This window comes from Agelaius tricolor, unplaced genomic scaffold (assembly GCF_023055355.1).
Source record: "Agelaius tricolor isolate 1412-34295 unplaced genomic scaffold, bAgeTri1.0.p SCAF_17, whole genome shotgun sequence".
NCBI classification, from domain to species: Eukaryota; Metazoa; Chordata; class Aves; order Passeriformes; family Icteridae; genus Agelaius; species Agelaius tricolor.
Window position 1 is genome coordinate 12,533,906 of NW_027269277.1, and position 23,384 is coordinate 12,557,289.

The 23,384-nt window shown below is 39.7% G+C and overlaps 1 protein-coding gene across 7 annotated transcripts in view; it reads right to left on the minus strand.

Moving 5' to 3' along the window:
• The window catches only part of MTM1 (myotubularin 1), a 41,425-nt gene extending 19,225 nt beyond the window's left edge, over nucleotides 1-22,200 (minus strand). For 2 of the 7 annotated variants that reach the window (XM_071442510.1, XM_071442506.1), the window contains exons 1-7: nucleotides 22,089-22,200; nucleotides 20,056-20,207; nucleotides 11,817-11,888; nucleotides 10,877-10,949; nucleotides 9,316-9,410; nucleotides 8,190-8,300; nucleotides 7,175-7,276 (exon numbers count right to left, since the gene is read on the minus strand). In XM_071442510.1, coding sequence (XP_071298611.1) covers nucleotides 7,175-7,276; nucleotides 8,190-8,300; nucleotides 9,316-9,410; nucleotides 10,877-10,949; nucleotides 11,817-11,879 — 444 coding nt within the window. In that variant the 5' untranslated portion in view covers nucleotides 11,880-11,888; nucleotides 20,056-20,207; nucleotides 22,089-22,200. The other 5 variants (XM_071442507.1, XM_071442508.1, XM_071442509.1 and 2 more) reach the window with 5 other exon arrangements.
• Between the last annotated feature and the right edge of the window lie 1,184 nt (nucleotides 22,201-23,384).

A 23,384-nucleotide genomic window follows, 5' to 3' on the forward strand; every position in this document is an offset into this window, starting at 1 on the left:
TGTAGTTCAAGCAAACAAATATTTTAAAAAGATGTTACTGCTCACTCAAGATGCTTTATGTCACTAGTTTTACAAACTAGAATTTTAAATGAAATCCCTATTTTGAACAAGTGCACTCATTGGCAAGTTTGCAGAAGTAAACACTGCATTGCCTAGTTTTATTTTCTGAATGTCTTTACAACTTTTAAAGAGGCAGACCCTTCAGTGTAAGTAAACATTACAAATTATTTTTACTAAGTAAACTGCCCTCAAATGGTAAAGTGGTACAGAGGGAAGAGATGAAGAGGTGGACATCTACTCTACCAGAAAAAAACCCATTTCATTAAAAGTAGATGCAAGTATCAAAAGTTATTTAAAAACCTGAAAAAGGCTGTTTAATTGCAAAAAAGGAATACAGCAAAATGGGAGTATCACTATCTGAAGCAGTAGATGCAACTGATTTGCTGAACTATTAATACACAGCTACACACAAGAACCATCCCCTCCTCCCAAAGGAATTTGCTATATCCCAAAGAGCAACTATGCTAAGAATTCACCAAGGACCAAGAGACAAAGGAGAATCTTAGACCAGTATGAAACAGAAACACTGGAATCCTAACAGGTCACCTAAGATGTCTTAAAGGCAGGAATAAGTATTTTATTTAAGTTCCTACTTACTGCAAGTTTCCTCACGAGAAAGTAAAAATTACCCATCTGAAGCCCTGGTAAGTAAAACTCATGAGTTTATTACAGTGCACTGTGATAGCTGCTACATAGAACAGGTTTTTACTGACAAAAATAAAAAAAAGGTGTTGTTCTGAACTAAAAATAAATGGCAGCTATGCTGCTCATGTCACCCACAAAAAATCCACAAGACAGGAAAAAGTGCATTTTGTTTTCATCTTTTAAAAACCAGGGTTAAATTTATTATGCATGAGGGATGGATTGAATCCTTTCTGAAAGAACAATGTCCTACTCTGTACAGCATGAGTCATTTAAAATGCTTGGCTACAGCAGCTTTACCACATCTGCTACCAAAGCTTACAGTCACACAGCCCTTAGCTGTTTAAGTAGACAATTATTCTTCATCAGTTTTGCTGATATTTCAGGTACTACAAATTCCTCCTATGTTGCTCAATTAAAAAAAAAATCTTTAGTAGAATAGATCAACCAGCAAAAACCTGAAGTCTTAACAAATCACAGAACACTACAATGAATGCAAAGGTGTATGGAGAAAAATTTGGACTCAGATTTTTATGTGAACAATTCAGAGAAAACTCCTGCATTATACTACTCAAGAACTACTAACTGCTGTCGTTGGAAACACAGCAACATCCCCACCCTACCTTAGGCCCCTTAGGCCCCCTACTTCTCCCAACAAAATACACAATTATGGCTGGGTTAAGTTGTCATTAAAACAGAGCAGGAGATACACAGATGCAATACTCTACATACAGTTACACTCAATTCATATAGGTCTATTTAATTTCTAACTACAGTTTACCCTGACTGTAACAAGCAACCCACACTTATAACCACTAGAATCATATACTTAACATAAGACATAGGCTTGGATACAGTTACATTTTCTGACCTGTGTCAGTGCAAGCCTTATTTAGCACGTGTTTGGACATGACTTATTTTTGTTTGAAAGAAAATGTGATAATGAGCAATATAATTTCTACTGAATAACATTTTTTATTGAATTGGGTATTTTATTATTCTAATGCAACTAAACTAATAAACCACATTATAGTGAACAAGTAAATGTGATAAATACATTAGTTAGATCCCAGAAGGGTTTGCTATAGTTCAGGTTAGCTTCACATCCGCACTAATGAGCCACATATTTCTACTTTTGTCCTGAATAATCCAAGATTACGGATTAAATGCAGTATGTTTGTATATTTATGTCTTGATTAACTCAACACTGCTGAAGCTTTCACCTCACAGTACATGAAATCTGAGTGCAATTCTACAGTGCAGCAGGCAAATGGAACAGAAATAAACAGGAAGGAGAAATTATGCCATTCACAATACAACATGCATAGGTTCTCTTCATCACCTGATGTAAAATTTGAGAGGTGCTATCTTAGTAAAATTACACAGCTTAGCTTTTTGTGGATACAGGCTCCTTCACATTAGAGCCCCTCACACACACACCTGCATGTGGGGAGGGAAGCAGGGAGGTCCCACACTGGGTACAGAGCAGCTGGGTGGGTATTTTATTTATAGCCTTCAGATGCAGAGGGCAGAGCAAGGGCAGAGCAGAGCCACACGAGCAGGGCTCAGGATGGCCTGGTGCCCAAGGCAGGAACCCTGCCAGCCCCTCTCAGGGCACCATCACTCACCCAGGAAAGCCTTTCAAATACCACACTAATTAAAGGTTGGTTCGTTCTATGCCTTCTTCACACATCTTCCCTTCAAATCTATGGTACATCCCTCCTAGATCCTCCTTCTCCCCAAATAATACTTGAGGTACTCAGAGTCTCCACCCTGACCTCCATTGATTTTTTCTTCCCTCTACACACACAGAATTCAATTCCTTCTCTCATTGTTAATCCTTCCCTTGTGGTGTTTGTGAGGGTCCCCAGGACGAGGTGAGAGATGAGAATCTGACTCCATGTTCTCAGAAGGCTGATTTATTATGATATTCTACTATAGTAAAGAATACTAAACTAAAACTATACTAAAGAAAGAGAAGGATACAGACAAGGCTTAACATTTTTGGTAAGCTACTTTTTATGCTTCACTATGCAAATAATAGTTTACTTCCTTGCAGGTGTTAACCAACAATTTCAATACAGTCTCTATTTTTAAGCCTCCTACAGATACAGTGCTTGTCTTTAACATTCAATTTCTCCTTCTCATGTAGTGCACAAAAATAATATGTAATACACTGGTTGCTCAAAACACAACATAGTTCTGTGAGGTAAAGGAGAAAGCATCTGCAATCTGACAATTACAGTTTAGCAAGCAGTCTGGCAATATAAATGTAATGTAAACATATAAATATCAATATAAATACAATAGCTACATATTTACTCTTCATGGAATCACAGCACATAAATACATGTTATACTTGTACATGAATATATAATGTAGACACAATCTAGGAAATATTTGACCAATCGATGCATTGCAAAGGAAGAAAGCAGCAAAACTAGAATAACAAGGTGCCACACACCTGTGAAGAAAATCCGTTGCATTTTCTATTTCTAACTCACTGATGTACGCTTTTTACATCTAATAAATTACTTTTTACTCACTGTAAAGGTTGAAAGTTTCTCAGTGTATTTAAAAATAAATACATCATAATCCTTGCCATTATTAATGGTGTTTAGTATGCCATTACTACAACCTAGCCAGTTACATCTTACCTGTTGATCTAAAAACTAAGAGCAGACATTGTAGTGCTGGTATAACTTTGTGAACACTGTCACCTCACACCACGGCTGCCCCGGCTCTGATGTGACACGGGGAACAAAGCCTCAAGCCAAGGGGTTCTTTGCAAATTCAGGTGCTCTGTCAGAGCTTGCCACCCCTTTGCCAGCCTTGCTCCAGCTGAAGTCATCTCTTCAGATCCAGCAGCAGCACTGGTGTGAGCCAAGCCTCAGACATTTTACATGGCCAGGAGGAGCAGTGACATCAGAGCAGTTCCAGTCAGCCAGCACAGCCACCAGAGCCTCACCAAAATGGGCATTCCCACAGACCTACTGGGGTTAGGAATAAACACAGACTGTGCAGATACCCTGGTGCTGAACAATCTTATAAAAATGATGATGTGTACTTTCATGGTAAGATCAGGAAGTGAAGCAGCTGCTATGTAGAAACTAAACTACAGAGACCAAATATATCTCATCTTTTGTGGTGTACTAAAACATCTCATTTGGGGGGGAGGTTGGCTATTTTCTTTTATTTTTCCAAACATTAAAAAAAAGCAAACACTTTCAGCAACAATTTTCTTTCAATTAGCACAAGTTTGCAAATAGCAACAGCAGCTGCTTGCTTCCCATCAACGAAGCTGTCAGTCAGATGAGCTATCAGATTTTACTTTGTGTTACTGATTCAAGGATATCTGAACCCAACCTATGCTCAAACTGGAGACAAACAAGAATCAGCTTCTGAAAGTAAGCACCAAGGACAATGCTGAGGCACAGAGGAACAGTTGTGATTTATTACAGGCTCTCAAACACTGCTGTTGGGATGGTGATGGAGACAAATCTTGAAAACAGTAAGTACACTGCAGTCAGAAATTATCTTTTGGGTTTTATTTACCATCCATTTGTACAAGAATGGAACAACATGAAGAAAACAGCAAGGCATCTCTACCAGTTCCTGTTTAGGATCAGCTCTTAGGATAAAGTTCCACTACAGCTGAAAATCAATCATATAAAAATATGATATAAAATATAAAAATACAGATAAAAATCAGGACAGTAAAGCATTAGAACTTTATTGTCTGATGAGATCTTCTTTCCACTGCAAAGATATACAAGCATCAGTGCTGCTGAACCAGCTAAACATCCAGGATGCATTTCCACAAGATGGTCTGAGCTACATTAACATTTAATCATTGACAAAAACAGGACATCCCCCTCCTTCCTCTCCTGTCTTCTCCCTGCTCCACTCACATGTCCACTCTTGCACTGGTTCTGATGCATACTGATTTCAAACCAGGTCTCCCCATATCATCCAAAGCAGCACAGGGCTAACCAGAATATTTTGTCTTGGATAAGTGAGTTATGCTGGCTCAGTGATTATACAAATATCAGGTTGATATTAGAAGAATCAGTTTGATATTAGAATCAACCACACAATTGAAAGGCAGAGAGGAAACCAGAGAAGAACAAGAGCTCAGCATTTGAGTATCAGAGGGCTTCCATCTGCACTCAGCTGTCATGGGGAAGTACATCACATTCTTTGTAGAACACCTCTCTGAGTGAGCTGGCTGCACTCTAGGGGGAAGGCAGGCATGCACAGTCCCAACACTGCCACATTCACACAGGGAAACCTTGATCTAAACCAGCCACTGAAAGGAGCAGTGCCATCATCCCTCCTGATTCACATCCACCCAAAGATGCTTTGACACCACTCTCACTTTGGACTAACAAGACAGGAAGTAACTCAGAGTAAAGCTTTTATTTTTATCTCCTTGTTAACTTTAGTTCCTTTCACTTCCCTATCTGGTTCATCATGCAGCCTCAAACTCATGCAGCAAAAAGCAAGTCAGGAATGGAAAACCAGGCAGAAACACTCACCTTTGGCAGGATCAGTTTAAACCGCTTGCCAAAATACAATGAAAGCACACCAAAAAAACATCACACGCTTGCTTAGCTCATGTTGAAGTTAAGGGCTCATCAACATTGTGACATTAGAAAATAAGGACAGCTGCAACTCAGATGGAACACAGGCTCACTCTATTTCCCTCCAAAGTAATCCTGATTTCTAACAGGCATGCCCTGCTTCAGACATAGTTGTGAGACAAAGTACAGCCACTCTTCCTCATTGTCACCATCTCCCCAACTTCTGTGCTTTACTGAATCCAAGGGCCAAATTACTACTGCCCCAACCAAGACTTTTGTTATTAAGCTTAACTTCTGTTGGCAAGCAGCCTTCACAAGGGCCATATAATGATGAGCTTTACTAGGTTTAACAGGTCCAGCAAATCAAGCAGGAAGTGGCCAGCTCCACACATCACTCACTGCCATCACCAGACAGGATCTCTGGGTCCTTCTGGATGATGAACCTACTACAAGTGCACATCTCATCACCAAGATATTCATGCCCCATAGCTGGATTATCCCACAAGACACTCTCCTAAGTCAGTTACAACTTGATTTGCCCATATTCACTATATACAAGCCTCAAAAAAAACCCCACCCTCTTCCTCATGATAATGTGGATGAGATTGCATGGGCATGATGGAATCTACAATACAGGAAATATTCAACAATACACTTGACTGTGCCCTGGATAACCCAATCCACAACCCTCTTGCAACAGAAGCCAGAACCCTGTGATGTCTAGAAGACACTTTTGACCTGAACCTCTCCATAACTTGGTATTTTCACATACAGCTTCTTCTTTTCCATCATACTTTCAAGGTTCACATATCCTGTCATCCTTTCAATCATTCTCTATTTTAAAATGGATAAAATGGCAACAGAAGAAGTAGATATATTCACTTCTTTAACAACTATCTTATTTGTGATTACAGCTCCTCACACCTACTCAAATGTAAAAATCTGTTTCATTTCTGAAGGCCTATTTGCTAACAATACAAAATACTCTAAGCAAAAGCATTTCTTTTCCCTTATGCTTTCGCTCCACAGTTTGTGTATAGAATGAAAATATCTGCAGAGAAGTTTTAAAGAATTAAATGTTTATAAAGTCTACTCCATTGACTGACACATACATTCCTGGAAAAAAGTAAGATTCTTGCTGCAGCCTTGTATACTCAAGATTTCTTTGAACAAAGTTCTTAAAATTCAGAGCAGAAGCTCCCAATACTTTGTGAACAGTGCTCTTATACAATTATCCTAAATTAAAGCACACCAATAAATTGTAAATTGAGCATTACAATGGACAAAATTAAGCATTTACTAAAGAGATGTCAAACCACTCACAATAAGGACAGTGCATGGATTTCAAAAAAATGATTAGCTATCATCATTGTTGCTCAATTTCTTCCATAAGATGCTTTTTTACCCTGAAATAAATATGTAAATTCACAAGTGCATTCCTGCTATATTTTTCATTAGTTTAGTCAATAAAACAAGTGTTGTCTTACCATATCTTTTCCTCCTGAAGTAAAACCCTTGGTGATTCATACTTACCATTGCCTTGGAGACTGCTTGATTAATTAATGTTTTCAGGAAATCAAGTAAGGCATGTATTATTCCCTATATTCCCAAATTAGGGAGGATAACTTGCAGTTTTTAAACAATGAAATCTGTACGGAGCAGAGGTGCTCAGTAGTGTATCTGGAGTACATCCATAATTTTACAAAATATATAGATTTAAGTGTTGTAAATATAAAAAATAAAAGCTGCTGTTTAATTTATGCTAATGCCAGATTCTGTTGTTACACTTGTGAAGCAGCCATGATGTAGCCATTACTAGGTCAGATAGGTAGTTAATTGCCAAGAACTTTGCATTAATACAACTCAGCAATAGAAATGATGTAACTTACCAAGTTATGTGACTGGGGGAAAGCATATTTTGTGAGGACTTCAAATATATCTCTTCTGCTGTGCCCTTCTTGTTTTAATGCAAACCGTAAATTCCTCATATCCTAAAACAAAGCCATTATCTGTTAGGTGAACCAAAGCTGTAAGATGCTTCTCTCTGTACAAGTGCTATATCATACACTAAACATGATTTAGAATCTGCTTGTAACACACCTCAAACCATTGTGAATGCTCAGTTTTATTCCTTATCCCATAAAATAGAATAAGAATTGTACAAATAAAGCAGTACCGCACTCTGTGTGCTGCAAACGGCCCTTTGGCATGAAGCCATCAGAAATGGCTCTATTTGATTCACTAAAAAGTCTCATGAGCTATTCAAAGTTTGCAGGATGGGAATTACTCTGTTTTTGAAAGAAAGATTTGCCAATAATCTGTGTAGAATACATTGTTCCTATGTTCTCATCACTGGTGTCAAAAATAAGCAATCTGTGCATTAGCTGCTAAGAATTGTGCATACACTCAGTGAATCCAGTAAAGGACTCTGAGTTACCACTGGGAACTCCCCTATGACCATAGTTTTCCACGGTGACAATTTTTTGTGGTACTATATATATTTTTTACATAAACTTTTCACTGGTTTTATAGTTTGCAAAGACCTTGTTTGAGATGTTCTTCAAAGATACCAGAATTATTAAAAATACTCATTTTAGAACAAATGAAATAACAAAGCAGTGCATTAATAATGACCTAAAATACAACTGAGGTGCAAAACCTTGTCAATTAGTGATTTGGAAAGCAAGACCAATCCCTCTCTTTGCACACAGGTAGGACAGTTAAACAGCCCTTTATACAAAAGGTATTTCCCTGTCCATTTTCAAAAAGCTCCTTTTAAATTCATCCATAAACATGTACTTTTTCATCCATAAACATGTACTTTTCCCTTCCTATAAATAGGTAATCAGTGAGGAAAAAAACCCTCTGAATTTCATTTCCAACTGAATTATTGGAAAGTCTTACTTTACAGGTTATATCTAATCCATAAGAGTTCTCTCCTCTGCTTGAAGCTCCTCCCATTTTTTCAATCCTGGAAATTACACCCAATGGAACATCCAATATCACAACTGGATCCTGCAAGAAAAGATTGAGTAAGGAAAAGATTAATGTGAGAACAAGACTCAAGCTCTTATGCATTGCAGAATAGAAAGCAGACATGAAATACATACAGGAAACAAAAGCATGTTTCTGCCTTTGAGTCTCCTCTCCCAGCATGTTACGAAGTCTGTACAGTCACTCTACAGCCTTGAGCATCATCCAGTTTAACATGCTACAAAAATATTTCATGCCTTGTTCAGTATGCAGAGAAAACAGTGGCAATGCCCTAAGAAATGCCTTCTGCTACACACTGATTGCCCCTGCTTGTTAATACTGCTTTATTGATACACAGCATAAAGCAGAGCTAAATGAAAAAAGGCATTACTAGTACAGTTAGCTACAGCCAGAAAGGCCTCAGTTCAATAGTTCCAAATCCTTATTTTAAAAAAACCAACAAAACATTATGAAAGAGATCACAAGCACATTTTACTCTCTTCCATGTCACTGTTTATCAAACACACTACCACTCCCCCACTCATATAAGGTTCTACTGATCAAAGTATTTTTCTTTTCTAACAGCAAGGACAATCAAAGTCCTGGTTTACTGTGAGCCATTTTAAGAACTATTGCACATCATTAGTTACTGCCCTTGATCTATCACAGATTAAAGTGTAAAGGGAACAGCTATCAAAAAAGCTCTGACAGACAAAAGATAAAGGTATCAGTTCAGTCTAAGAGATTAAACTGTAATTTTACCAGGCAAAAATCACACTTTTACAGCACAATTAATTTTAAAGAACTTATATTGTAATACAGATCTCTCAGTGGCACAAAGGCAATTACTATTTAGTCATTACAGAATTAAGATATGGTTATTACTAACATTACAGACCATTTCAAGCAAAAAGCCTCCCATGCAATCCCACAAGCATATGTGTGCCAAAACTAAAACAAATGAACTGGCCACAAAATAAATCAAAGGCAGTGGGGGGGAACAGAAGGGAGTTTAAAGCCAACTCATCCCATGAAGTAATTGTGACATGTTACTCACATTTTCCACACTTCTTAGGTACAGCCTGTAGTTTGTGATGTACACTCTTCCTTTAACTGGGCCATTAAATGGACACATATAAATAACATCCTTGTCTGTAAAAAATGTAGTATTTCTTAAAAGATTGTGAAAAGACAAAATGAGAGCTGAGGACAATATTACTTAAGTAGCAGTAAAATAAAACAAGAGCTGTACTCAGAGGTGAATTAATTTAGAAAGTAATACATCTGAGTTTTATCTTTAATTTTTGAATTATTAAGAAAATGTGAAAGACTCATATACTAAACTTGTCCAAATTAAGTGCACAGATTTCAGTAGCCTTCCCTAGTTATATTTGTGTTTTCTTTCTGAGCACTACACAGGAGGACATAGAACAGGGAGTACTGTTATTACTGTAGCACAGTCTATTCACCATCCCAGAACAAATACATTGTTGATACTATTACACCATTCTGTAAACAATTCTCTACTGAAGTAGTAGTTGAAGAGTGTTTAGGGAACTCACCATGCTGCAGAGAAACATTACATTTCAATTTGAGGCAATCAAACAGAGTAGGGCCACCAGTGTTTCAGCAAGGAGAGTAACAGAACAAATACTAACACACACCACTCAAAAAGATTTAAGTGAAGCAATGCAAGCACAATCACAGAATTGTTAAGGCTGGAAAAGATATCTCAAGATCATTGAGTCCAATCATGACATTAAAGACTTCCCTATTTCTTCCTGTCCACTTATTTCTTTAGCCCAATCTATTTATCTGCCTTCCACAAGAAGTGCCCTATTCCAGTGCAGTTCCCCAAAGCACAGACAATTTCCATAAGGATCACATCATACATCCATCTCAGTCCCACACCCTCTCCCTCACACCTTCTTCAATAAAAACAAAACTACTTCCTCTGAATCACCACTTTGTTTTCAATTAAGCCAATCTTGTTTACAAATCCACCCAACAAATCTGGCCATAGGGGAGGAGACGCTGCACAAGTAAAAGAATCCAACAGAGACTTCCATTTCAGGAAGAGCCTCCATCAAGAACAGAAAACTACACAGTACAATAATCTCCCTCATGCTGCAGCATTTGTGTATGTAAAAGCCATCAAGAGCAGAGAAGCCCTGTTCATGCCCTCTTGTGTCAAGGAAGCATAAGTGGTACTTTGGGAATTCACATTTAGGTTAAATTCTACACCACTCTACAAGGTATCAATGCATAGTGGGTAGAACACAGAATTCTCTTGACTTCAGGAAGCTTGGAGGAGCTCTCACCACTCAACATGTGCTGTTTAATCTGTAGATACAATCAGGACACAACTTGCAATTTCTTTCTATGGGAAGATCTGGCCTGTGTAGAAACCAAGGTTTTAACACTTAAAAGTTATTTGTGATAAGTGATAAAAAGAATCTTTCACAATTTCTTTGAAAAACTCATGACATTTCAGCATGACCTTACCTTTGCCCCCAGCCCAAACCAGTCCAAATTACAAAACAATTCTGTAAGATACAAGTGTTTGTATCTTCAGACTGCTGAAAACCACTGCATCAGGCACCTACTGAGCTTCATACCTGTGACCCTGGTCTCCCCTGGCAGACGAGGTATTTCTTCATTTTGTTCCCAATTAGTTCCATCTTTTAGATTCTAAAGAAGAGAAGCACAACAGCACATCACAGTTTATTTACAATTTCAAGTTCCAGATTAAAAATAAAACCAACCAAACTTAAAGGTAATTCCTGCATGGGAAAGAAGGTCTTGCCAAAGTAGGAATTCACAGATTGAACCAAAACAGGAAAACATACCACTACCTTACAATGCAGCTATGAAATGTTTAAAGGTTGAACAGATCTGAAACATAAGCAAGCTTTAATCTTTCTCCTAAAAGAAAAGTCAGTTATTTGTATTCAATTGGAATTAAATCTCTATACTCTAAGTTCTCTGGAAGTTGTGTGCATTTATTTTTCCAAGTACGTTGGGCTTAGAAGAACAAATCAACTGCAATTACTTAAGCAATGTACTCACAACTATCACACACAATCTACTGTTTTCTTGCACCCTGGTTACATTTTCTTCAGCTGCACAGCATTAGAAAGCAGAGGACATGACACTTAGATTGTTTCAATATATTTTTCACTCAAGATGAACATCTTAAAACTGAGCTAGGCAAACAGAGCAAGGTATAACTTAGCAATTGCAATACAGAATCAAAGGCAACAAAGTACCCAAAATTTTCAAGAATGTCACAGAATATTTTAAAGTAAAAGCAAGGATAAGAGTAAGTACATTGGAACTGATTTTAAGGAGTCTCTTGTTAGCTATGATAGCAAATACTTTGCCCATCCACTCCAAAAATATTTAAATCATCTCACTTAACTGCATTAGAATTTTAGCAATAAAAGTAAGCATATACATTCAAGAAGCTTTTGGTTGTTTTTCTAACCAAATATGCAAGACAATGTTCTCTGGGAACTCTGATGTAGAAAACCAAAACATGAAAAAAGTTACACTTACCTGTTTACTTGAGGAGTTCTCCAAGGAGTTTGAATTATATTTAGATGTTGATGATGAGGCCATGCCGGGTATCTGACAAGTAAACACAAATTGAAGACTTAAACTACCTCCTGAGCTGCAAGACTATTTCCAGGAGAGATTTTAGACTTTTGAGGTCCACAGGTAGACATGAAGAACTTAAAAGAATGTTTTGCAAGCTACCAGTAATTCAAAAAATTACACAATCCCTCATAATTGAAGGTTACTATTCAAAAACATCCAAATCTAACAAGAAATTCATTTCTAGCTTTGCAATTGGCTCTTATTATAAGGAATATTCTGACTCAAGCTCTCTAATGGAATTCCAATGTTGGAATACGAGTATTGGTTCAGTAAACAGACATTAGAGTGCTTGTTTTAAGTCACTGTATACACATATTATGAAATGCTACCTACTTGGAGTATTATTGCACAGCTCTTGAAGTCACAAGCATGTCAATACACTCATGTGGTTCAAGTTTAAAAAACACAAGAAAAAGAAGGGCTTCCACAGCACTTCTCTGTTTAAAAACAATCCCCCATTTCCTAACTGAAGCTTCAGCTAGTACAGCAAAAGAATGAGGGTACAGCCTTCTGGTTTGAATAACCTTCTTGTATTTAAAGGAAAAGGATGTTCTTTATTTTTTAAATGGTATTAATTAAAGACAGAATCTTGTGTGACAGAGGATTCAGCATCTTAATTTCACAACACTGCACAAGGGAATTTTAGAACTAACACTGGGAAAACACTTCCCTTTCACTACTCACAAACCCTTTATCAACTGATCTGACATCACACAGCAGTCTTGAAGAGATTCTGTTTGTTTGTTTGGGGGAGGAAAGACAATGACAGACTACAGAGTTTTTGTTTCTATTGCAGAAATTTGTAGTCCTTAAAAAGCACTGTCTCTCCCCTCTCAGCATGGGAAAGCTTGGCCAGATCTCTGCACCATGAAAAGGAGCCCATGCTCCTGTCACAGGAGGGCTGACAGTGACACAGCAACAGTCCTGTAACAGAGACACATTAAACTGCAAGAGGAAAAATGCTTTGACATTAACAGTACACCAATGGGTCTGTGCAGGAATAGAGTGGAACACCACATCCTGTGGGTTCTACAGGGTTGTTACCCAAATCTTTCATGCCTCATTAAGAACACAGGAAATTTGACATTGTGTTTAAAACTGCAATATTCAGTGATACAGTTTATCAGTAAAAAAATCACATCCCACCACAAAAAAAAAAAAAAAAAAAAAAAAAAAAAAAAAAAAAAAAAAAAAAAAAAATTAAAAGAAACAGACATTCAGCTGAAGAAATGAAGACAAAAAAAGCTTTGAATTCCACAGAGCCTGTGTGACGTGTGACCCTGCACACAGAGGTTACTGCCTCCCTTCTGGGTGTCCAGCTATCTTAACCTTCTCCAAACACTGAAACAGGGGCCCTGAACTACTTTTAGTGCAATGCCAATGCAATTTCAATGAAAAGCTATTAGCAATCAAAATTAAATCATTATCCTTTCAAACTACTCTACACAGAAATACTCTTGTAACACTGGAGTCTTATATTTTGCCCACAGAGTATTAAGATACTTTCACAGCTTTTCCTTCCGTGCAATATCTTACATACTATAAACTTAAAGTAGATTCAACTTTTGCTATATTGCCATGTCAACTTGTCAACATCCAATAGTTGCTCAGATAAGATTCTTCAATTTATAGAAGTTTAAGATTTTATAAATGTAAAAAGCATATTTAGTCAGGAAGTTGTTCTAAAAATTTTTCCATATGAACTGTCCTTTTTTGCATACTTTAAGTGAGAAATGCCAGGTAAAATGAAGGCACAGCAGCCACAGTTTTTCTATGTCAGCAGAGACCAAGTAACTGCAGCTTTTACCTGGAGCTCACGTAAATTTAAATTAAGGCTGCCTCAACCACAAGAGAAGTGAGCACAAACAAGCCCTAGAAAAGTGACTTTTAAAGGATGTGACAACTCTGAACAGATCTGCACTGCAAAATGGCAATTGTGACTGCAGCAGGTAGCGGCACAGCCGAGCTGGCTGATCTTGCAACCACAGCTACCCCAGCAGCCAAGGCACAGGGAGAGCTCAGCAGAGCCGCAGGAGCCCAGCCGGGACCGGGCACTCACCTCAGAGCCCAGGAAAACAAACGCTTGTCTGGCCACTCCCTGTGCCTTCCAACCACAGCGTACTCCTGCTGCTCACACAGGGAACAGCACCCAGTGTTTCAAAAGCCTTCTGTTTGCTCCTTTGCTTTCTTTATTATTTCCTTCCCTTACTGCACAGTCACTAAGTTTGGGCTGAACTGCAGCATTACATGAGATGAGTTAAGATTCTGAAAAAATCCAGAACACTGATTATAATTCACATTGAGATGTGGAAAAGTTAAAATAAATAGGCAGAGATCCTGTCAGGTTCTCAGAAAAAACTTCTCTTTGAGGAAGCTGACAATACAGCAGGACAGAGCTCCCCTTCCCCCCACGCTGCCACCCCACCAGGCCACTTCAAGCAAACAAGATGTGTGTGGTCTTGCTGCAGATGTTTATGTTTCTGTGGATGCAAGTTGACTTTGTGTAAGATTCCCCCAACTCTCCCTGAGACCCATTTCTTTAAACATACTTGAAAGTGAAAATAAATTCATTATCTGACTTCAATTTCTATAGAAAACTTCACTCTAGAATTACAACCAACTACTCTGTTTCATTTCCAACACTTCAATGATGCAAATTAGACTTATTCAGAGCTAATCAAGTTGAATAAATATGTAATGAAGATAAGGTGTTATCTGTGACAGTATTTTTTAAATCCATCAAACATTTTCACTGAAATTAATGTGAGTTAATTTTATCAGTATGCAAGTGGAAGAATACTTCTAATGCTTAAAAATTTTTGCTTTGAAATCTAGTCATACCTAAAAATCCCAAATACTAATAAGCATATTTATAAGCACCCACATTTCCATAAGTAAGCTAAGTCCTAGTAATTAGTTACAGAGCACTCATTAGACAGCATTTAGAACAGTGTTTTGGACCCCAGTACAAGACAGGCATTGATAAACTGCAAGGAGTTCAGCTGAGGTTCCCCAAGAGGAGCAGAACATGGAGCACCTGCCCTCCTACAGTGAAAGGCTGAAGGAGCTGGGAATTGTCCAGCCTGAAGCAGAGACAGCTGCAGTGGGACCTCACAGCTGCTCACTCAGCCTTTGAGGCACTTGCTGAGAAGGCAGAGCCAGGTCTTCAAAGTGGAGAGTGACAAGGTACAACAGAAATCAAAACAAACTAGATTCCAGCTTGATTTCCAGGAAAAAAGAACAACAAAGCCCTTCTTTTGCACTGTAAGGCAGTCAGGCTGTGAAAACAGGCCCCAAGGAAGTTGCAGCCTTCACCCCCGGGGGTTTCTAAGACCCAGCTGGATAGAGCTGTGAGCAACTGGTTCTGATCCTGCTTTGAGCAAGAGGTTGAACTGGAGGCCTCCTGAAATCCCTACCAACCTGGATTATGCCTGTGTGATCTTCAGACAATAGACAAGATTAAGTTCTCATTAAAAGTATCCATCAAACAAGGACACACCCTTAAGGAAGTGGACTTCTCTATAACAAGAGAAAACAAGTTTTCAAAAACATTTAAAACTAACATGAAGTATTTCCTTTTTAAATATTATTTCTTAATCTGTCTAATTGTAGATGCAACTTCTGGCAGCCACCCAAAGTAATATTGCCATGAACAATTAAAAAAAACATACTCCACCACAGTCTTAAAATAGCTACAACTTTCTCATTATCACAGAGCAGCAGCAGTGCTTCCACACAGGGAGACACCTTTCAAGTAGTTTTCCACTGCAAGCACATTTTATTCCCCAGTACTCATGTGTTCTTCTAGACTTGCACAAAAATTGATAACCTTACAAAGCTCACACTTGTCAGCAGCTGAACAGAAAGAAAGTTACTCTGCAAATTTAAAACAAATCAGACAACTTTGTTTGTGATATTCTGCAGTTAGCAATAGTTGAAAATTCATTCCTGAATCTAGAATAGCAAAGAGACAAAGCAATTTTACTGGATTTAACTTGAGCTGATAAACAAAGCTTTGTTAAAGTTATCAGAACTTAATATAGTAACACTATCAAGAAATGGAGGCTCCAGTGATCTTACAATAACAAACTACTTGGAATCAGTGTTTTCATTAAACATGATATTTATACTTGTGCTTCCTAGGATTGATGGGAATGGAGACACACAGCAATGTTTGAAAGGTATGCTGGTAGTTTTCCTTGTTAGAGTAACAACATACAGAGCCAGTATGAATACAAAGCCTTGTGTTTCCCATACAAAGTTAAAAGCCTAAAATACAAAGTCCTAAAACCAAAGGCACATCTGTCAGAACCACAACTGCACAGATGAGGTAATACATAATATGTAGGAGGATTTCAGAAATAACATACAGAATAGCGCAGAACTCCAGGAATTTCTAAGACAGTATCAAAGCTAAGCTAGGACAACAGGAAGGAAAAAGGCAAACAAAAGTATTTCACTCTAAGTATCAAGCAGAAAAGAACATAAATCCTTTACAAAATATATATGGAAAAGCAGCAGTCCTGAAGTGTCAAGCCAACGGCAGCATCTAAATTATCAGACTCACCAAAGTAAGCACCAGCATCTTAACACTAGTAAATACTTATTTAATCCAATGAAGTCAAGAGTAGTCATTCATCTCACCAAAGCTTAATACAATTTTAGGATAAGATATAAAGACATACAGGGGTACAAAACAAGCCACAAGAATGATCTAAGGCAATGAAGGCAGTTTCCCAGACATCAGCTGTCCCGTACCAAACAGCACCAACCAAACAAAATGAAACACAGTAAGACAACAATACCATAACTAACCAACTCCACAGAAATAAATGCATCTCTTTCAAGCTCATTTAACCAGTTGTATTTTAGCACAAAGGAACTATACTCAGAAACAAAGGTAAGGTAGCAGAAGTATCCAAAGTTACAATGCTCCAAAAAACGAAGTAGCATCAAGTGGAGCACTCCAATTTCAAAGAAGTTAAAATATGCCAACAACTAAAACCCCACAGAAAACCCACACCAGAGAAATACTTGCTAATGTATATTTCCAAAGGATAGAAACCCAAGAACAATTTCCTGCAATAGTGAAAGATATCAATGCAGGGGAGATTTAGAAGCAAAACTGCTTGGGCTGGAAAGGACCTCTCTAAGTCATCTGGTCCAATCCTCCTAAAATGAGCAGGGGCATCTTTAAGTAGATCAGGTCACTCAGAGCCCTGTCCAACCTCACCTCAAACATTTCCAGGGATGAGGGATCCTCTCTGAGCAACCTGTGACAGTGTTTCACCACTCTCCTGAAAAGCTTATTCCTTTAACTAGTCTAAACTGACCCTATTTACATCAAATCATCACCCTTGTCCTATCAAAATAGGCCCTGATAAAAACCAAGTATCCATCTTTCATTTAGATTCCCTTCAGGCACTGGAAAGTGCTACCAGGTCTTCCTGGAGCCTTCTCTTCTCCAGGCTGAACATCCCTGACTCTCAGCCTATCTTCAGGAGAGATATTCCAGTCCAAGATCATTAACCATAATGATGTTGTTTGTGCTCTCTTATCTCAATTGGCAGATCACAGAATCTCCTATTTCTGCTTTACCATCACCACTACAGAGTCTAAAACCCTTCCAAGCATAACCTCTTTGTAATGCAGGTCACAGCCCTCACCTTGCCTCAAGTGGGTCCTCATTCTACTGATCTGAGACTGGATAATACCACTAGTGGGTCTTCTCCCTTAATGCCTAAATAAATTCCCTATTCACATGTACTTACTAAATCTACATTTTCCAGGGAAGCAATATGAGCTTTCAAGTCTCTCTGCAAGTCTTATCACATCAAGGTGTAACCAGAACACACAAAGCAAGCCAGCAGTGCAAGCCTCAATGGAATACTGTCCATGCAGAATCTATCTGCCCTTCTGCACCGAGGTTCCCAAGTCAGTTAAATCAAACTCATCAATAATCACTATATTAAAAAATCTGTATCCTTCAAAACAGTATCACAAAAACTCTCTCAATCTGAAGCTGTTTGCTCAGCACCAATTCTACACCAGGCTTCCCATCCCTAAGAAAAATGCACTCCAGAATTGTTGCCAATTCTCTGCTAGACTGTACAGCAGCTGCACAACTCAACACAGACTGCTGAATTTGTTTGTCAAGAGCCAGAAACGCTCCCTCTCCCAGAAAAAGCATTCTCTTGTTCCCTAATGAGCCCTCATTTGACAGGTCAAGTCATTGTCCCCAAAGGATTCAACACAAACAAATACAAACAAACAAAATTCACAACACTCAAGTGACTGCTAATTCACCAAACCAATCACAAGTGCGTCAGCTGCCTGCCCACTCAGATTTTACAGGCTCACTATAGTAGGGAGTTTTCAAGATATTAGAAGGAAGACCTCATACTAACAATAACTGGTATCCTGAAAACAGAAATCTACAAATGGCAGCAAAAGAAAAGGCTTGGCAGAAAATTTCTCAGTGCCACCAGATCCTACACACTTCTAGGAATGAGTTCTTAAAAAGAAAAACCACTTGTAACCTGTACATGGAAAGCAGGTGTTGAATACAGAATAGTTGGAGGAAGCAAAAAAATTCTCAATTCTGTCTTGATTGATATTAGTTCTGTCTGCATTTGAAGTATTTTATTGTCTTAACATGGAACTGAACTCCCACCCTACTTTCAAAGTAAATCACAACTTTCAACAAGACCTAACACAAATGTCTGTAACATTGCTTTTTCTAATTATCAATCCAATTGCTTACTGCTTTCATATTATATTGAAAATACAGCTTAGGGTGATATCCTAGCTTTTGCCCTGGCAAGCCTTCTTTTAAGAGAATTACAAGTCCTCTCACAAAGAGAGGATACAGAGTAGAACACATGCCATCATGGATCTGATGGTTAGATCATTTTTGTGCTTTGTATCACCATTACAAATAAAAGCAGCACATTCTTTAGTAGTTATACATATCATTATTTTCTAGGGCCTGTATACCAGCAATAGTTCTATTCCTTGCAATCTATGCTAACAATCACTTCTGTCCACTTGTACTCACTTATTATTAATCTTGTATTTATTCTATGTGTACTACCTTTCCCTTGCCATGATTCTCTTTTTTCCTGGACTGCTTCTTAATATTCATTCTGGTAGCTGAGTTCTAACGTGGAAGTTCAGTCCTGTGAGTGGATCAAAGGAAGCATTTTCCCTCTAACAGCTAAATCTACCTAGATTAGGTGGCGTGACAGAAGTGAGTGGGTTTTTTAAGTAAGCATTTGTCAGATTACCTCTAGAATCAACATTACATCTGTAAGAAAACTATGCCTGAAGGCTGCTCCGTGGCTTTCTAAACCCACCCAGTCTATTTTCACTGCCTCACATCCCCTGCAGGGAATGCATACCTCCCACATTGTCAGAAGCTGATGCAGTTGACAGGAAAGCCTATGGGACAGCACACACAGCTTCCCAGCCTCCTATTAAGAAAGCCTTCAGTTGCTCTCTGCTCATTCTTCTTGAAAGACATCCCCTTAGGCCACTGTAGTTCTGTTGCTAAAGATCTAAGTGATGATTCCACAGGAGAAATGGAAATTGCATCTGTTATGCAATGATATACTGCATTCAAAAATGACACTGTAACAGTTAAAACTACATCCCCCTACTCAGACTTTCCTTTAAGAACATGTACAACCCATCAGACATCCTCTGCCATCTGCTGTTTAGTTCCTTCTTCCACTGCATGAATACACACAATGCCAAGGAGAAAGTCCACTTTTTAAAGTACAGACCAGCTCAGAATGGTACTAAGTGGACTATGATTTTATAGACTATGACAAAGTCATTTACCAATCATTGCTGGATTCCATCCCTAAGAAAGGAGACATTGGGACTACCCTGCCTAAGTCCTTCACAGGGCAGCACCCCACCTCTGGAGGTGCTCTCTTTCAAGCAATAGGCAGGGTCTTTGCTAGGCATAAAAACTTGGATACTTCCCATACTGATGGGTCCAGTGACATCCCAGTCTCTGCTGTACAGCCTTTCCACTCACTACATGCACTAACATGAGTTACTTAGATATGGCTGGGAAAAACCACATTCTACCTTACACAAAAGTGTACTACAGTCTATAAAAGGCACTTACTTTTGTTCTCTCTTGCTCTGAAGTCTCCAGATTCAACCAGTCATTTCAGTTGAATAAAATATAGATGCCCACTTCAGTGTCAGATGTCAGGAAACTTGGGTTCATTCCTTCAGCTTTACAACAACATTTGACTTTTGTGCTGTAGCTGGCCCCTAACAGGAATGGAACAGGTAGGAAGACATGTTAGCACTGCCAGAAAATTTCAATTGACATTACTTTTGAAAACTTCAGAAAGGAAGCAAAATCCCAGAATAGTTGCTATCAAAAAAAAATCTGGAGAAAGGAAACAAACAGTACTAGTTCTTTTTATGTTCTACCTTATGTCAGGATGTTTGGCATCAAGTAGGTGGAATTGAGAACTTTCTCTTCTAAAACTCTTAAGAACTGGTTTCAAAATGTTGTTAATCAGTTTCATTTCCCAAACACAATTAGGAATGTCTTTCATATGAAAAGCTATGCAAAGTCAGAAGCAATAGACCATGAAACAAAAAACTTATTTCTACTCAATTCAGGTTCTTAGAGAAACCAGTATTTTGTGTCCTTTGAAACAACTCACACAATACCTACAGTTTTACAGCTACTTCTCATTAAATCAGTTGTGCAGTGTAAATTAACTATTGCTAACTAACTCTGTAGCTCTACATACAGGAATACAATAGCACAGGGTTAGATCACCCTGGATGATGCTACATGCCCATGTCTTAGTGAGAGTCCTCTGCAAGTTTCCTTCTGACCAAGCACAGAATGATAATCAGTGCAAAAAGGGAGAATTCTACATTTTATTGAAATCAGCTCTATAGCTCATCTCCTGGGACACTTGCCACACAATGAAGTCACAAACAGTGCCAGAAATTCTGTGTGTTAAGACTCTGTTAATAACTGTACAGCCTAATCTTTATAACTACCTAAATAAAAATTAACTTTAAAAAGAAAACTGTGGCAAGGAAGAGGTTCTGGTTTTACAACATACTGTTCCTGTACCATCAGATACCTGGTTCTTTGAATATGGCTAATGATAAACAGATTTATGACCACTAGCAAGCAATGGGCACAATTCCTGCCCCAGAAAAGAAGCTGGGCCATAGAGCCAAGCTACCTTTTAAACACCTAGTTTTTGTCAGCGCCTATTGTGGCAAGCCAATCTACAGACCCACAAAAAAACATTCTCACAATTTTAACACTGAGTTTGCCTATGCTGCTTTTATAGCACTAAGGTAGCACTGGGGTTTTCTGGGAAAAAAACTAACACCCTTCTTATGCTCTTAAAACACGCACATCTGAAAAAAGCCCACACCAACAAAACAAAATCCACCAACCACACAAAGTAGAGAACGTGCCTTTTGACTGCCACAACACAAAAACCAGCAAGAAGATCTGTTATCTTCAGGAGTAATTTCATGCTTTAAATCAACTAAAAAGTTTCCTCTGAAATGGAAGGTTTCAGCTTTTTAGTCATGAACACTGAAAGAAGTCACATGCCTCAGAACAACATTTAAGCCAGTCAGAAATGAACACTACAGCGGCTTAAAGGTCTGAAAGCGAATCAAGAGCACTCGGGACATCACGGAGAGGACTGAACAGGAAAGGTAAAAATTACACTTCAGAGGTGTCTGCTGAGCCACACTTCGGCAACGTCTCGCTCCCAGACGGATGCTGCACACCGGGTGCGAATCAGGAGAAGCCGGAGCCCAGCGGCCACAAACAGCCCGGGCAACCGAGCCCCGCCGGCCGCGGGCCCCAACGACCGGCCCCTGCCCGGGCCCCGCACACACCGGCACGCACCGACACCGCCGGGACCTCGCACCGGCACTTCTGGGCCCAACGACACACAGCGCTCCCGCACCGGCACTGACCGGCACCCCCGGGCCCCAATGACTCACAGCAGCCCCACACCGGCACTCTCGGGTCCCAGTTACACACAGCAGCCCCGCACCAACACTCACCGGCACTCCCGGGCCCCAATTACACACAGCAGCCCCTCACCGGCACTCCCGGGCCCCAGTGACACACAGCAACCCCTCACCGGCAATCACCGACACTTCCCGTGCTGCCGCGGGCCCGAACACAGCGCTCACGTGACGGGCCCGCGCCCCGCCCACACCGCGGGGGCTGCCGGGAGCTGCGGCCGAGGGGCGGAGCTGTGGGGAACCGGGCGGGGCCTCACGGAGGGGCGGGTCCGGGTCACCCCTGGGGGCGGGGCTTCCCCGAGGGGCGGGGCAGGAGCGGCCCCTCAGGCCGTGACGGCGGGCGGGGCTCTATGGCGCCCTGAGGCGCTCGGGGCTGTGGCCGCCGCCGTCCGCGCCTCGCAGAGCGGCCCCGAAGGAAACAGCCGGGGAAAAGGGAGGGGAGGAAAGGGACGCGCGGCCAGAGTGAAGCGGATCAAGCTGATGGAGTGATCAGACACCCCAAGCCTTCTGGATGCCCTCTGGACACCAATGAACACTATAATAAAAGGAGTAAACGATAAGAATAAACACTATGCTAAAGAAGTAAAAGAATTGGTGATACAAATGGCAGGGGTACCATTCATGTAAAATTAAAATTAAATAAAAATTGTCCATAAAATGGCTGTTGGTCCTGTACAGGGAGCGGCTGTGCGTGTCCGGAGGGCAGGGTGGAGATCAGGCACTCTCTGTGGTCTCATGGTCTCTGCTCTCAGGAAAGGGGGTTTGTGATACTGCCAAACCTTTTTGATGTCATAAAGCACATTTTTGAGCTACAAAACAGCAGTGTCCAGCTTCTCCAGTAGTATGACCAACCCTAACTTGATCCCCCATCAGTGGAAGGACAACTCCTCCATGTTTGCAGGACTGGACCACAGAAGAGCTGATCAAAGAAAAATTAAAAAAAACAAAAACAATACAGAAGGTAACTGGTTCCTTTGTGAGCAATGAGGAGCTCTATACTCAGTTTAAGCAGCTCTCACAGAGCCAGCAGTGCTCCCCTCACACCTGCGCAGGGCCACCGCTGGCTCTGGCTCCTCTGGGGGAAGATCATCCCCTGCCAGTTCACGAGCATCGTACCAACAACTACATCAAAGATACCACATCACCTCTGCTTTTCCATGTCTTCCTGGAAAAGTCTTCATCCAGTTTAATTTTGGCATGCGTATGTACATTATTTCTTCTCTATGAACAAATAGTTACACCATCTGAAGTGCTGACTCTGACCTAAAGGCTCCTTGAGGTGAATCATGCATTTGTACAAGGCAAGAAGTACTTTTGGAAGAAGCCACAAGACAGTAATTTTAACAATAATTTTATGCATTACTTTTAGGTGTCACCTTTATTATCAACAATTTATATCTGGAATTCCAAAAACTTTAGAAA